Source organism: Ranitomeya variabilis, chromosome 5 (assembly GCF_051348905.1).
Source record: "Ranitomeya variabilis isolate aRanVar5 chromosome 5, aRanVar5.hap1, whole genome shotgun sequence".
In the NCBI taxonomy this organism is placed as follows: Eukaryota; Metazoa; Chordata; class Amphibia; order Anura; family Dendrobatidae; genus Ranitomeya; species Ranitomeya variabilis.
In genome coordinates, this window is record NC_135236.1 from 244,329,148 (window position 1) to 244,345,693 (window position 16,546).

A 16,546-nucleotide genomic window follows, 5' to 3' on the forward strand; every position below is an offset into this window, starting at 1 on the left:
TTGGTCCCTTCAACCACTTCACAAACACAAGACACACATTATCATTAATCAGACAAGTATATGCTTGGAATCACACAGGTAATGTTTGAGGTATCCTGGGTACAGTTTTTTGATCCATTGCAAAGAGAAGATTCAGAAAGAATACAAGATATATACTTCTTCTTGTTGCATCTACTTCTGGCTTTGGCTAAAATTCCATCAAGTTCATAAACAAATTGCAAGACTTTCACTTTGTGCTTTGCTCTTCTTCACAAAAAAAAGAATCACATGGCCGCCTCTTCTTAAAACTCTATTATTAAAATGTATGCATTATCAAGATACAAAATACTGCACATTTCTATAAATACTTCTTTTCACAATAGCCTGCGCTGACGAGCCTTGTGGCTTATTGTTCTATTGAATTAGAAGATAATGCTATTCATTAAATGCAATGCCACATCCTGTATTTTCATAGGGCAGTCTGACATGCTATTTTCAGAATTTACAGATAACAAACCTGCAGAACCTGCCCTAGCATATGTATTGTTTTATATTTCAACTAACTGGTTATACCTGCCAGTAAAAAAAACAATGGTTCATATTATAGAATCATGTGAAGGAGAGAGGAGCACATCTAGAATCCTTTATGGTATGAATTTTTCACTTTTCTTCCTTAAATACAGGTAAAATATTGTGGTAATTCATTTATGAGCTGTTAAACATAGCTACAGATAAGGAAATGCTAGCGACACCATACAAGGTGTGAGACTCTGACTACTGCAAAGATAATGGGTAAGTCATGAGTTCAAGGTCACTGAACAAAGCTATTAAAGAAGCACTGCTCCCATCAAAGTTATTATCATCTTAATATATTGTAGCTATCATATTATATAGCACTGTGTACTTACAATTGCTCATTTTGCCTTTCTACAAAGTTCATTCTTCTCTTTCCTTTGCTCTGTGTAGAAACAGGAAATCTCTTGTTCCTGCAGAAATCATTCCCTTCTTCAACTCCTGACCCAGCTGCTCCGCTCCTCCTCCCCCCTTCCAGGAACTTTTGCAGGGACTTATGACTCATGCAGGGAAAATTGACCTCCTGTTTCTACATAGAGCCAAGAAGGATTCAGCAAATCAGTTTTTAATCACGTGATGCCGTAGACCTAATGGAAAAAGAGAAGAATTAACTAGGTAGAAGGGTAAAATGAGCAATTGCAAATACACAGTGCCATATGATATGATGACAATTAATAGGATACAAATTTTGATGTGAGCAGTGCTTCAATAAATATAGTGTGATAAAATATTAGGAATATTGTCACCATTATTAGTATCGTAACATTTATATAGTAAATACATTCGGGATTATTTGTTAGCATATGATGAAAATGTATAAAATATTTGTATAGATATACAATATCTTTTTATTCAGTTTTTTTATGCTACAGCTAAAAGATTATACTTTAACATCAGTTTCATTTATGCTGAGATTTAGTGTGCATTTATGTAAATGATGATGTATTCTGTTTTATGTGAATAATATCTAAGCCCCGGCTTAAAATTTCACCTGTTAAAAAATGTTGTGTGTTTAGGATGCCATATTTCAAGGAAATTTGTCAAGACCTTTTTACATTTGGAAATATTGGTATGACTGCGTAGGCGCTTGTCCCACTATAAAAAATAATACCTGTTATGGAAAGATGCGATGTGCCAGTCAAGAGAAAAGTACCGTAGATGCCATATGCAATATGCATATTAGTGCACATGGGCTGCTTCTTCCAAATGCATTGGCACGCCCCCAGTACACTTGCAGTCTGATTAGCATATGGTTTTTGTGCTAGTTTTCTCATGACTGGCACATTAGATCTCTACAAAAAAAAGCTTCATTTATATTTTGGGACAAGTGTCTACACAGCCATACCACTACTTAATTATCATATATGTATAGTATATACATGTATTAAAATGTAGGCTTTTTTAGAAGAGTGAAAATTAAATAATGGATGTAATAAAAGCACTAATTGAATTCATACAAGCCATTTTTCTATTTTCAGAGTGTCTGGTTTAATATGGGGATACTTGGGACAGACTACGCTCTCCGATCCGGGCAAGTCATCTTTTTGATTCTGGTGACTAGTGCAGTGATACTTGGGTTTAGTTACCTGAATGAGATGTATCAAAGAATCCAACTTCAGGTAAATTGCGGAGTACAGGGTTCAAAAGGGTTTTCATATTTGTAATATGTGTTATATAATATAAGCTAGTTGATAAGCAAATACAATATGCATGGACATACATAGATGTAAGGGCTGGCATGCAATATGTGCAACCTGAGCAGTAGAGAGGTAGAGCCTAAAAATGTAAAGGCTCAGTATGTATGAGATCATAGTGAGGGATCAAGTGAGGGATATGCTGTCCCTTATAAATATCTCAAATTAATGGTGGATTGGTAGAAGGATTTTCCTGGAGAGTCATGAATGAGGTAGCCATTGATTTAACTATAGATGAAGAAGCTATAGCAGCTTTTATGGAGCCACATTGTAACACAGGCCATTAATGTGCAATATAACACTATCTTCTGGTGTGGATAACACTTTCGTGAGTTTTTGCCAACTGACACTTCTGGGTGGGTTCTCTGGTACAGTATGACTGGATCTCACAGATGAAGTAGACTTTCCTCTTTCTTCTGCTTCTACCTATAACCTGTGTGATTTGTCTTTTAACTGTGTATATGGTGTGACGTACAAGATAAAATAACCCATCCAGGCCTCTCAAATTTTGGAACTTCAGGATGCAGCTTTTTTTGTTTCCTTCAACATAACCAGATGAGGGCTTGTTTTTTAATTGGATGAACTGTATTTATGAGTTGCACCATTTTGGGAAACCTGTAACTTATTAACCAACTTTTATCAACTCTTTATGGGAATGCATAGAAAAAAAACATCAATTGTACAATTTTTTGTCGTATTTTCAATTATCTATTGTTGACAATGCTACAAAAATGAAGTGTTATATAGAGATGAGTGAACCTTTCAAGGTTTGGTTCAGTTAGGCAAATGACAAGGCAAAACCAATCGCATAGACAACACCTTAAAGGGGTACAAAAAGCTTCCCAAACAGCTCAAATTAGGACAGACACGAGGAAACGTGTCATCAATTGACCCAGAGTACAAATAGTATAATTGCGCAACATGGATGAATGGGACAGGGCCTGGACCAGCATTTCCAGGTGAAACATTGATCAGTAACAGGTGGAGGAGTGACGCTGTAGGCTTGCTGCTCTGACAGGTCTGCCAAATTTAGGCAACACAAATGCATATAGACCCAACTTGGAATCCAAACATTTTCAAAAATTAGAAGCAGACACCAGGAAAAGTAACATCAATTATCCCACAGTAGAACATTTTATAATGGCATAGAGGCAGCCAGCCAGGGGCCTTGCATTTAGAGCTTTGAATTGAAGTTTCAATGAAGACAAGGTGGGTGCGAAAGTGGTGTAAGCCTTCTTTACTGGGAGCTCTGATAGCTCATCCAACAGCTCAAACTGTTTTTTTCCCAGCCATACTCTGGGTGGCACAAACATAATTTTGGTAGAGCACTGTTGGTAGAAGAATGTAAGGATAGTAACACAGGTATTTGATTGAAAGTAAATGCAGGCCCGCCAACCTGGGAACTCTACTGCTACATGCAACACACATGTGGCATCAATTTCCCCAGAGTAGAAATTGTATAATGGGCCTCTGACACCCCTTCCACTACAAGCGACACACTAGATGGAGACCAAACTTGGAATCTCCACATTTCAAAAAATCTTGGTCACCCATCATGTGAGGCAGTGACAGGTGTTATATGCGAGGGTCGCTATGTGACCACCAGGATACGCATAGAAGCGTATTGAGGCCGCTGGAGTGCATTGCAGTCACAGGCATAGCTGTGATTACACTGCAAAATAAAAGTAAGTTTGGTCTTGGGCAAGGCAGATTTAAGAAAACCCGGTATGGCCTTTTATTTTTGGAGCGCACTACAGGATGGCAGTGGGGAAATTCGCTCCCTCAAGGCCGGGTCTTACAAGTGGCCCATGGCCACAGATTCCAGTTAAAAACCCTGCAGTAAGGCTAGGGTCACATTGCGTTATGTGACCGCGTTTAACGGACTACATTACACCGCGGCATAACGCGGTGTTAACGTAGTCCGTTAACGCCGCCATAGCCTGTAATGGTGAATGCGTCGCTAGCGCCCGCCCACATTGGGCCAAAAGGCCTGGCACCCCTTAGCATGACATGGTGGTGCAATCGTCCACAGCAACCTGTCTTTGATTAGGACTGTTTTGATGCTTGGCTGTGATCCGGAGGATTCAGTGAGCTGTTTCTTTTGTGAGTTTTTTGGACATCAAAAGACATTTGCTTTGAACTTTCCTGTGGTCCCTGCCTATCTGTCACATTGCACCAACCCCGCTGCACTACATATGATTGGAGAATGCGGGCAGTGTGAACTGAGGCATACCCAAAGCCCGCTGCATGTCGGTTATTAGGCCTGCAACGCTGCAGCCCAAGCCTGCCAACAAGATGGAGGAGCTTTTGAATCAGTTGGCAACAACAAGAGCAGTGGCATCAGGAGCACCAGCAACAGCAGCAGACCTGTTGATGCAGTAGATCGCAGCTATGTGAGAGGTGGCCCCACCAGTGACCTCAATCCGTTTGGAGACCTGGTACAAAGTCTGTACATAAAACGAAGAGGGAGGCTGACAACACTCACTTATTGGGGCGCCCTTTCCAAATCCAGGGAACCTTCCTGGATAGTCCAAGCAGTCAAAATAGTAGAAAAGACAGCGCTCCATCCGGGTGTAGTAATTTAAGAAAAGAAGTTTATTCTGCCATAGTGAAGCAACGTTTTGACCATAAATAGCTTGAAATAATAATAATAATAATAATAGCTTGAAAAAGACTTATTTATGGTCGAAACGTTGCTTCACTATGGCAGAATAAACTTCTTTTCTTAAATTACTACACCCGGATGGAGCGCTGTCTTTCTACTATTTTGACTGGTACAAAGTCTGGTCAGCGCTGATGAAGATGGGTCCTGAGGACAATATGGAGGCCTTCCTCATCGTGTTTCAGGGCACTGCAGAGCGGGAGAGCTTGGCGTTTTCCCAGTGGGCTGAAGTGGTGACCCTTTCCTGATGGTTGATGCCCAGAAAGCCTACTTGGACCTCAGTCGGGACGATGCCCAGGACTATGGCAAACTGAAAGTTGAGATCCTTGCTCTACTGGAGGTTAACACATATGTACGTGCACAGCGGGTATGCCAATGGTCTTTTGTGGAGTCTCGTCCCGCTAAGTCTCCAGCATATAACTTGCTGCAGCTGGTAAAGACCTTAACCCCTTTCCAGCTTTCCAGATAGGGTGGTGGTCTTCCAGCTGGTAAGGGCTCTGCAAGCAGCTATACAGCGTTGGGTGGGGCAAGGGGATCTGGGCACTCTGGACCAGTCAGTTGGACTAGTTGATTGGTATATGACCACTCAGGACTTTATTCAGGACACTGTTCCACTTTAGCTGTCACATCAGACACTGCCAGCCCAGGAGCCAGGGAAAAGTCCATGACTCTCTGTAGGGGCTAATCAGAACTGAGCCCGTACTGAGGGGGTACTCCGAAGTGAGAATGACAAAACTCCCATTTCCCCTAAACTGGTCCCGAGGTCCAGTTGTGCCGCCGCTATTAGTTGTTGGTGCCAAGGGCCCGGACATGTGGCTGCCAATTGACTCCTGACAGCTGAACAGATGGACTGCGGGTTTAAGTGCAGAGTCTCTATGTACACCCAGCTAGTCTGCACCGCAACTACAGGCACTTCTGGTACCGAACCCCAACTGTTCCAGGCACTCGTCAACGGGTGTCAAATGGAGGCTCTCTTGGACTCGGGAAGCTTAGTGACTCTGGTCCATAAGTCACTTGTTGCTGGGGACAGCCCCAATGGATGGAAAATGGGGTGGTGTGTATATATGGGCAACTCCGAGAGTACCGAATCACGGAGGTTAATTTTTCCACACCGTGTGAAGAAATAAAACATGCAGTGGGAGTGGTGAAGACTAGGGTTGAGCGACTTTCATTTTTTTAAGATCGAGTCGGGTTTTGTGAAACCCGACTTTGTCCAGAGTCGAGTCGAGTGCAGTCGGCCGATTATCGCTAAAAGTCGGGGATCGACCGAAACACGAAACCCAATGCAAGTCAATGGGGAAGCATAGTCGGCAGTGAGTGGAGGCCAGGAAAACGCCTACAGTGCCCATTTTAATGCCAAAAACATCCATTCTTGTTTCTGAAGCTTGTCAATCTTAATTAACTTTATAATAATAGCTGGACATTGGAAATTGGGGGTCATTTGGCAACAGTTGTGGGGGGTAGGGCTGGTTCAAGGTTTTAGTGGGCCCAGGAAACGTGGACTACGTCACGGCGGTGGAGCAGTGAGAGGTAAGTATGTCAAGTTTGCAAGTGCTGTGATCCTAAGCAAGCAGGGGGGGCCCACTCGTTGGCATTGGCACTGGCACAGGGCCCCTCAAAGTACAGCGGTGTGTTTGCACGGCGGGGGCGCCTCCCACCAGCAGCGACACTTTTGCGTACTCTGAGGGGCCTTGTGCCAGTGACGTCGCCAACGAGTATGCCCCCTCACCTGATGACGGAACCTGCACTTTCATCTGCACCTTCCTCTTTGTCCCTGTGTAAGGTGGTATAACATGCGGGAAGGGGAACCTTACTTTCAGCAGGGTCAGATTCTGGCTGTGTAGAGTGCAAGGGGAATGTAGTGGTCTAGGTCAATGTACCAGCAGACTCATCTAGCAGTGGCTGGGCAATGGGCAGGATGAGGAGGAAACACAGATATAGGGCCAAAGAATAAAGTAGGCTAAATGCAGTTCAAAATTGGTAACAGGACTAAACAGGCGGCATTGCTTTGTTCAGTGGAGTAGCAAACCCAGGAGCAGCAGACACTGTTTTAAGGGCCCAACCACACTAGTAGGCCAAATGCAGTTTAATATCTGCTACTATAGGCCAAAAGCCTAAAGACTGAAGCTCAGCTTTATACAGATGAGGACAAACACCAGGGAGGGGCAGACACCGTTAGTAGGCCCTAACCACCAATTTTTAAAAAAACAGCACTTAATGAGAGCCAGAAGGTTGAAGCTCAGCTTTATACAGTTGAGGACAAACACCAGGGAGGGGCAGACACCGTTAGTAGGCCCTAACCAAAGTTGAAGGCCAAATGCAGTTTAATATCTGATACTATAGGCTGAAAGCCAGAAGGTTGAAGCTCAGCTTTATACAGTTGAGGACAAACACCAGGGAGGGGCAGACACAGTTAGTAGGCCCTAACCACCAATTTTTTAAAAAACAGCACTTAATGAGAGCCAGAAGGTTGCAGCTCAGCTTTATACAGTTGAGGACAAACACCTGGGAGCGGCAGACACCGTTAGTAGGCCGTAACCAAAGTTGAAGGCCAAATGCAGTTTAATATCTGATACTATAGGCCGAAAGCCAGAAGGTTGAAGCTCAGCTTTATACAGTTGAGGACAAACACCAGGGAGGGGCAGACATCGTTAGTAGGCCCTAACCACCAATTTTTAAAAAAACAGCACTTAATGAGAGCCAGAAGGTTGAAGCTCAGATTTATTCAGTTGAGAAGAACACCAGGGAGCGGCAAACAGAGGTATTAGGCCTCAACCACCAATTTAAAAAAAAAAAAAAATGAGAGCCAGAAGGTTGAAGCTCAGATGTATTCAGTTGAGGAGAACACCAGGGAGCGGCAAACAGAGGTATTAGGCCCCAACCACCAATTTAAAAAAAAAAAAAAGTGAGAGCCAGAAGGTTGAAGCTCAGATGTATTCAGTTGAGGAGAACACCAGGGAGCGGAAAACAGAGGTATTAGGCCTCAACCACCAATTTAAAAAAAAAAATAAAAAAAAAATTGAGAGCCAGAAGGTTGAAGCTCAGATTTATTCACTTGAGGACGACACCAGGGAGCGGCAGACACCGTTAGTAGGCCGTAACCAAAGTTGAAGGCCAAATGCAGTTTAATATCTGATACTTTAGGCCAAGAGCCAAAAGACTGAAGCTCAGCTTTATACAGTTGAGGACAACACCAGGGAGCGACAAACAGAGTTATTAGGCCCCAACCACCAATTTTTGGTTAAAAAAGCACTTAGTGAGAGCCTGAAGGTTGAAGCTCAGATTTAGACAGTGGAGGACAATTTGAATTAGGGACTGCAGACAGACTTAGTAGGCTGTCCCCTGTGGACCATGCATCCACCACATTAACCCATTGCACCGCAATGGACACATAACCTTCCGTGGCCATGCCTACAGGTCCATGCGTCTGTTGTCAGGTGCACCTTTGTACTCACAGATTGCCAGAGTGCATGGACAATGCGGTCTTTTACATGCTGGTCGAGGGTTTGGGATGGCTTTTCTCGCAAAAGAAGTGTCGACTGGTTAGCTTGTAGCGTGGTACAGCGTAGTCCATCATGGCTTTATTAATATTAAATAAAATATATAAATAGGCTCTATGAACTTTTAAATAGGTTCCAGGGGTACACGGGCAGCATTGGTGTGGTCAGCGGAGGAGGATTGCAAGGAGGGACCGCAGACAGGCTAACGAAGGCCTAAAATAACAAAAGATAGGCTCATGGCAGTTTTAAATCGGTTACATGGATACACAGGCAGCATTGTGGTCAGTGGAGGAGTATTGCAAGGAGGGACCGCAGACAGGCTAATGAAGGCCCGCAGACAGGCTAACGAAGGCCTAAAATAACAAAAGATAGGCTCATGGCAGTTTTAAATCGGTTACATGGATACACAGGCAGCATTGTGGTCAGTGGAGGAGTATTGCAAGGAGGGACCGCAGACAGGCTACTGAAGGCCTAAAATAACAAAAGATAGGCTCATGGCAGTTTTAAAACGGTTACAAGGATACACAGGCAGCATTGTGGTCAGTGGAGGAGTATTGCAAGGAGGGACCGCAGACAGGCTAATGAAGGCCTAAAATAACAAAAGATTGGCTCATGGCAGTTTTAAATCGGTTACATGGATATACAGGCAGCATTGTGGTCAGTGGAGGAGTATTGCAAGGAGGGACCGCAGACAGGCTAATGAAGGCCTAAAATAACAAAAGTTAGGCTCATGGCAGTTTTAAATCGGTTACATGGATACACAGGCAGCATTGTGGTCAGTGGAGGAGTATTGCAAGGAGGGACCGCAGACAGGCTAACGAAGGCCTAAAATAACAAAAGATAGGCTCATGGCAGTTTTAAATCGGTTACATGGATACACAGGCAGCATTGTGGTCAGTGGAGGAGTATTGCAAGGAGGGACCGCAGACAGGCTAATGAAGGCCTAAAATAACAAAAGATTGGCTCATGGCAGTTTTAAATCGGTTACATGGATACACAGGCAGCATTGTGGTCAGTGGAGGAGTATTGCAAGGAGGGACCGCAGACAGGCTAATGAAGGCCCGCAGACAGGCTAACAAAGGCCTAAAATAACAAAAGATAGGCTCAAGGCAGTTTTAAATCGGTTACATGGATACACAGGCAGCATTGTGATCAGTGGAGGAGTATTTCAAGGAGGGACCGCAGACAGGCTAACGAAGGCCTAAAATAACAAAAGATAGGCTCATGGCAGTTTTAAATCGGTTACATGGATACACAGGCAGCATTGTGGTCAGTGGAGGAGTATTGCAATGAGGGACCGCAGACAGGCTAATGAAGGCCTAAATTAACAAAAGATTGGCTCATGGCAGTTTTAAATCAGTTACATGGATACACAGGCAGCATTGTGGTCAGTGGAGGAGAATTGCAAGGAGGGACCGCAGACAGGCTAATGAAGGCCCGCAGACAGGCTAACGAAGGCCTAAAATAACAAAAGATAGGCTCATGGCAGTTTTAAATCGGTTACATGGATACACAGGCAGCATTGTGGTCAGTGGAGGAGTATTGCTAGGAGGGACCGCAGACAGGCTAATGAAGGCCTAAAATAACAAAAGATTGGCTCATGGCAGTTTTAAATCCGTTACATGGATACACAGGCAGCATTGTGGTCAGTGGAGGAGTATTGCAAGGAGGGACCGCAGACAGGCTAATGAAGGCCCGCAGACAGGCTAACAAAGGCCTAAAATAACAAAAGATAGGCTCATGGCAGTTTTAAATCGGTTACATGGATACACAGGCAGCATTGTGGTCAGTGGAGGAGTATTGCAAGGAGGGACCGCAGACAGGCTAACGAAGGCCTAAAATAACAAAAGATAGGCTCATGGCAGTTTTAAATCGGTTACATGGATACACAGGCAGCATTGTGGTCAGTGGAGGAGTATTGCAAGGAGGGACCGCAGACAGGCTAATGAAGGCCTAAAATAACAAAAGATTGGCTCATGGCAGTTTTAAATCGGTTACATGGATACACAGGCAGCATTGTGGTCAGTGGAGGAGTATTGCAAGGAGGGACCGCAGACAGGCTAATGAAGGCCCGCAGACAGGCTAACAAAGGCCTAAAATAACAAAAGATAGGCTCATGGCAGTTTTAAATCGGTTACATGGATACACAGGCAGCATTGTGGTCAGTGGAGGAGTATTGCAAGGAGTGTCTGACACAGTTAGTACTCACAAAAAATAAATAGATGTTAATGTCTCGCAAAACAACCACAACAAAAAAAAGTGTGGCATACTTAGGTACAGGGGTGGGCTCATCTGCTGAGTTTCTTACAAAGTAATTTGGCAGTAAGTATTTACTGGTGTCAATATAGGACACTGACCCAGGCTACTTTAACTAGCATCATAGATGTCAACAAATTGGTATTGTCAGTGCCAGGCATTGAATGATGTCAGCGCATAGACTAAACATTGGTGGAGCTGTGCGAGATAATTTTGCACGTGGTAGAGCACAGTTTGAGCTGGGGGGGAACTCTCTTGTGGCCGGCGGTACCGTCCCAGGGCCCCTCATGTTACAACGGTGTGTCTGACGTTGGGTGCGCACCACCACCGCCAGAGACACTTCATTGTACTATGAGGGACCCAGTGGCAGTGCCGTCGACCAAAAGCGGGCACACCCACCTCTTCAGACAAACAGCACTGTAACGGGTGCTTGCGCCAAGTGGCGAGACCACGGCCCCGTGGGGGGAGTTTTCCCATTGAGGGAGGTGTAAACATGTCGTATGCTGGACAAACAGCTGCTGCAAATTAAGAGATTGGAACACTCAGTAAGACCAGTCCACAAGCAAGACCTTTTTATAGGAAAGCTAGGTGTCAGCCGGGAAAGGTGGGGCAAAATAATTTGAAATCCAGGAGTGGTTCATTTTAATGAAGGTTAGATCATCCACATTTTGGGTAGCCAGACGAGTCCTTTTTTCGGTTAATATTGAACCAGCAGCACTGAATACTCTTTCTGATAGCACACTAGCTGCTGGGCAAGCAAGCTCCTGCAATGCATATTCTGCCAATTCAGGCCAGGTGTCTAATTTGGATGCCCAGTAATCAAATGGGAATGACGGTTGAGGGAGAACATCGATAAGGGATGAAAAATAGTTAGTAACCATACTGAACAAATGTTGTCTCCTGTCACTTTGAATAGATGCTGCAGTACCTGTCCTGTCTGCGGTCATTGCGAAATCACTCCACAACCTGGTCAGAAAACCCCTCTGTCCAACGCCACTTCTGATCTGTGCACCTCTAACTCCTCTGCCCTGTAGCCCCCTGCAACTTGTGTGAGAACCATCACCGGCGCTGTGTGCTGGGAATGCCTGAATCAAACGGTCTACAAGAGTAGCTTGTTTGGTTGCTAATATTTGTTCGAGGTTCTCATGTGGCATAATATTTTGCAATTTGCCTTTATAGCGAGGGTCAAGGATGCAGGCCAACCAGTAATCATCATCGCTCATTATTTTAATAATGCGTGGGTCCCTTTTGAGGATACGTAAGGCATAATCCGCCATGTGGGCCAAAGTTCCAGTTGTCAAATCTGCGGTTGTGCTGGTTTGAGGGGCAGTTACAGGCAAATCTAAGTCACTTGTCTCCCTTAAAAAAACAGAACCCGGCCTTGCAACGCCACTAATTTCTGTTGGCCCAGGAGAAGCTTCCTCATTAAAAAAGTACTCATCCCCATCATCCTCCTCGTCCTCCTCCTCCTCTTCGCCCGCTACCGTGTCCTCTACACGGCCCTGACCAGACAATGGCTGACTGTCATCAAGGCTTTCCTCTTCCTCGGCTGCAGACGCCTGCTCCTTTATGTGCGTCAAACTTTGCATCAGCAGACGCATTAGGGGATGCTCATGCTTACTATGGCGTTGTCTGCACTAACCAGCTGTGTGCATTCCTCAAAACACTGAAGGACTTGACACAGGTCTTGTAGCTTCGACCACTGCACACCTGACAACTCCATGTCTGCCATCCAACTGCCTGCCTGTGTATCCTCCCACAAATACATAACAGCATGCCTCTGTTCGCACAGTCTCTGAAGCATGTGCAGTGTGGAGTTCCACCTTGTTGCAACGTCGATGATTAGGCGATGCTGAGGAAGGTTCAAAGAACGCTGATAGTTCTGCATACGGCTGGAGTGTATGGGCGAACGGCGGATATGCGAGCAAAGTCTGCGCACTTTGAGGAGCAGGTCGGGTAACCCCGGATAACTTTTCAGGAAGCACTGCACCACCAGGTTTAAGGTGTGAGCCAGGCAAGGAATGTGTTTCAGTTGGGAAAGGGCTATGGCAGCCATGAAATTCCTTCCGTTATCACTCACTACCTTGCCTGCCTCAAGATGTACAGTGCCCAGCCATGACTGATTTTCTTTCTGCAAGAACTCGGACAGAACTTCCGCGGTGTGTCTGTTGTCGCCCAAACACTTCATGGCCAATACAGCCTGCTGACGCTTGCCACTAGCTGTCCCATAATGGCACACCTGGTGTGCAACAGGGGCAGCTGTGGATGGAGTGGATGTGCGACTGCAGTCTGTGGACGAGCTCTCGCTTCTGCAGGAGGAGGAGGAAGAGGAATAGGGGGGGCGAACGCCTACAGCCAACTCTTTCCTTGACCGTGGGCTAGGCAGAACTGTCCCAATATTGCTGTCCCCTGTGGACCCTGCATCCACCACATTCACCCAGTGTGCCGTGATGGACACGTAACGTCCCTGGCCATGCCTACTGGTCCATGCATCTGTTGTCAGGTGCACCTTTGTAGTCACAGACTGCCTGAGTGCATGGACGATGCGGTCTTTAACATGCTGTTGGAGGGCTGGGATGGCTTTTCTAGAAAAGAAGTGCCGACTGGGTAGCTCGTAGCGTGGTACAGCCTAGTCCATCAGCGCTTTGAAAGCTTCGCTTTCAACTAACCGGTAGGGCATCATCTCTAATGAGATTAGTCTAGCAATGTGGGCGTTCAAACCATGTGTACGCGGATGCGAGGATGAATACTTCCTTTTCCTAACAAGAGTCTCATGTAGGGTGAGCTGGACTGGAGAGCTGGAGATCGTGGAACTAGCGGTGGTGCCGGTGGACATGGGTGACTGAGATAGGGTTGGAGATGGTATTCTTGCTGGTGCCCTACATGCAGTGTTTCCTACTACTAACCTGGTGATTCCCTGACTGCTTTGGCCTGGCGACGAAAGCTGCACAGATACTGCGGGTGGTGCGGGAAATGGTGGGCTTACAGGGAGGGAAGGGATGTAGCGTTGCTGACTAGCTTAATTGGCCGAGGGTGCTGCAACCTTTAGAGACGTTTGGTAGTTAGTCCAGGCTAGCAAATGCATGGTGGATAAATGCCTATGCATGCAACTTGTATTTAGACTTTTAAGATTCTGACCTCTGCTTAAGGTAGTTGAACATTTTTGACAGATGACTTTGCGCTGATCATTTGGATGTTGTTTTAAAAAATGCCAGACTGTACTCTTTCTACTATCGGATACCTTTTCAGGCATTGCAGACTGAGCTTCTTTAACCGGATGGCCACGCTGTCCTCTAACTGGTTTTGGTTTTGCCACGCGTTTTTGGCCAGATATGGGCCCTGCAGATGGAACCTGTTGTGATGTTGATACCTGCTGTGGCTCCTCCTCCTCCGCTTCAGAACTACTGCCGCCTGCACCCTGTTCCCCCAATGGCTGCCAATCGGGGACAATAACTGGGTCATCTATGACCTCCTCTTCTATGTCGTGTGCAACTTCGTCTGTGTCACCGTGTAAGCCGGTGGTATTGCGTTCGTGATGGGGCACCATAGTCTCCGCTGGGTTTGATTCTGCTTGAGTACACTGCGAGGGCAATGTTCTGGTCTGAGTCAAAGGAACAGCATAGTAATCTGGCTGTGGCTGGGCATCTGTGCACTCCATGTCCGATTCAACTTCTAATGGGCATGGCCTGTTAACGGTTTCACTGTCTAACCCAGGAACGGTATGTGTAAAGAGCTCCATGGAGTAACCTGTTGTGTCGACTGACGCATCCTTCACTGTTGTTCTGGGTGAAGGACACAAGGAAGCGACTTGTTCCTGACCGGGAGCATCCACTGACGATGCACTGCTCTGACATTTGGCACTTTCCGAGGATGAGGCGAAAGAGCTGGAGGCAGAGTCAGCAATGAAAGCCAATACTTGTTCCTCCTGCTCCGGCTTCAAAAGTGGTTTTCCTACTCCCAGAAAAGAGAGCGTTGGAGGCCTTGTGTAGCCAGACAACGAACCTGGCTCAACAACTCGAGACTTAGGTGCTGTAGCTGTACAGCTTTTACCACGACCACCTGATGCTCCACCACCACTACCATCATTACCAGCTGACAATGACCGCCCACGGCCACGACCTCTTCCACTAGACTTCCTCATTGTTTGCAAAGCGTAACCAAAGTAACGGTATTTGTTACTGTAAAACAACTTATAAGGTGAACTCAAACTGCTGTAGGATTTATACATACCTTTATAGGTGCCTGACACGGAAAGGAAAATCAGGCCCAATGTTACACACTAGGTTTTCTGTGTTACAGGGAGAATTTACCCCAAAAAAATAAATGGCCAAGTATTACACAGTGGTTTTCGGTGGCACACAATGAGAGACAGATGCCACACACAGGACTGGCACAGAGGCAGACTTGCCAATCTTTATCTCCCACTAATTATTTTCCAGTATTACACAGTGGTTTTCGGTGGCACACAATGAGAGACAGATGCCACACACAGGACTGGCACAGTGGCAGACTTGCCAATCTTTATCTCTCACTAATTTTTTTTTTTTTACAGGGAGAATTTACCCCCAAAAAATAAATGGCCAAGTATTACACAGTGGTTTTCGGTGGTACACAATGAGAGACAGATGCCACACACAAGACTGGCACACAGGCAGACTTGCCAATCTTTATCTCCCACTAATTATCTTTTTTTTACAGGGAGAATTTACCCCCAAAAAATAAATGGCCAAGTATTACACAGTGGTTTTCGGTGGCACACAATGAGAGACAGATGCCACACACAGGACTGGCACAGAGGCAGACTTGCCAATCTTTATCTCCCACTAATTATTATTTTTTTAAAAGGGAGAATTTAGAAAAAAAAAAAAAGCCCAGCATTACACAGTGGTTTTCGGTGGCACACAATGAGAGACAGATGCCACACACAGGACTGGCACAGAGGCAGACTTGCCAATCTTTATCTCCCACTAATTATTTTTTTTTTTTACAGGGAGAATTTACCCCCAAAAAATAAATGGCCAAGTATTACACAGTGGTTTTCGGTGGCACACAATGAGAGACAGATGCCACACACAGGACTGGCACAGAGGCAGACTTGCCAATCTTTATCTCCCACTAATTATTATATTTTTTTTTAAAGGGAGAATTTAGAAAAAAAAAAAAAAGGCCCAGTATTACACAGTGGTTTTCAGTGGCACACAATGAGAGAAAGATGCCACACACAGGACTGGCACAGAGGCAGACTTGCCAATCATTATCTCCCTGCAGTAATCTCAGGAAAGTATGGCAGGCAGCTATAAAAGGTGGTGTTGGACAGTGGAAATCGCTACAGCACAAGCGGTTTGTGGCTTTATGTACCCTGCCTATCACTATCCCTGCTTCTGAAGAAGCGGCAGCAGCCTCTCCCTACGCTCAGATCAGCAGCAGTAAGATGGCGGTCGGCGGGAATGCCCCTTTATAGCCCCTGTGACGCGGCAAAAAGCAAGCCAATCACTGCAATGCCCTTCTCTAAGATGGTGGGGACCGAGACCTATGTCATCACGCTGCCCACACTCTGCGTCCACCTTCATTGGCTGAGAAATGGCGCTTTTAGCGTCATTGAAACGCGACTTTGGCGCGAAAGTCGCGTACCACATGGCCGACCCCACACAGGGATCGGGTCGGTTTCATGAGACGCCGACTTTGCCAAAAGTCGGCGACTTATGAAAATGAACGATCCGTTTCGCTCAACCCTAGTGAAGACCTTTCCATATGGAACTGTGTTAGGAAGAGGCTTGCCTTTATTCTGGATCCTGTGGGAGACCAAGGATAACCCTCCCAGGGTAAATGTTATTCCGGGCATGGAACCCGAAGATCCTGAGTCAGAGATACCTGCCATAGGG

At 45.6% G+C, this 16,546-nt stretch overlaps 1 protein-coding gene across 1 annotated transcript in view; it reads left to right on the forward strand.

Annotated features, from left to right (window-relative positions):
* Positions 1-587: 587 nt before the first annotated feature.
* The window catches only part of LOC143775610 (uncharacterized), a 148,541-nt gene continuing 132,582 nt past the window's right edge, over positions 588-16,546 (forward strand). Inside the window, exons 1-2 of the mRNA XM_077263952.1 lie at positions 588-628; positions 2,031-2,171. Coding sequence (XP_077120067.1) covers positions 626-628; positions 2,031-2,171 — 144 coding nt within the window. The 5' untranslated portion in view covers positions 588-625. The remainder of the gene's footprint in view (positions 629-2,030; positions 2,172-16,546) is intronic.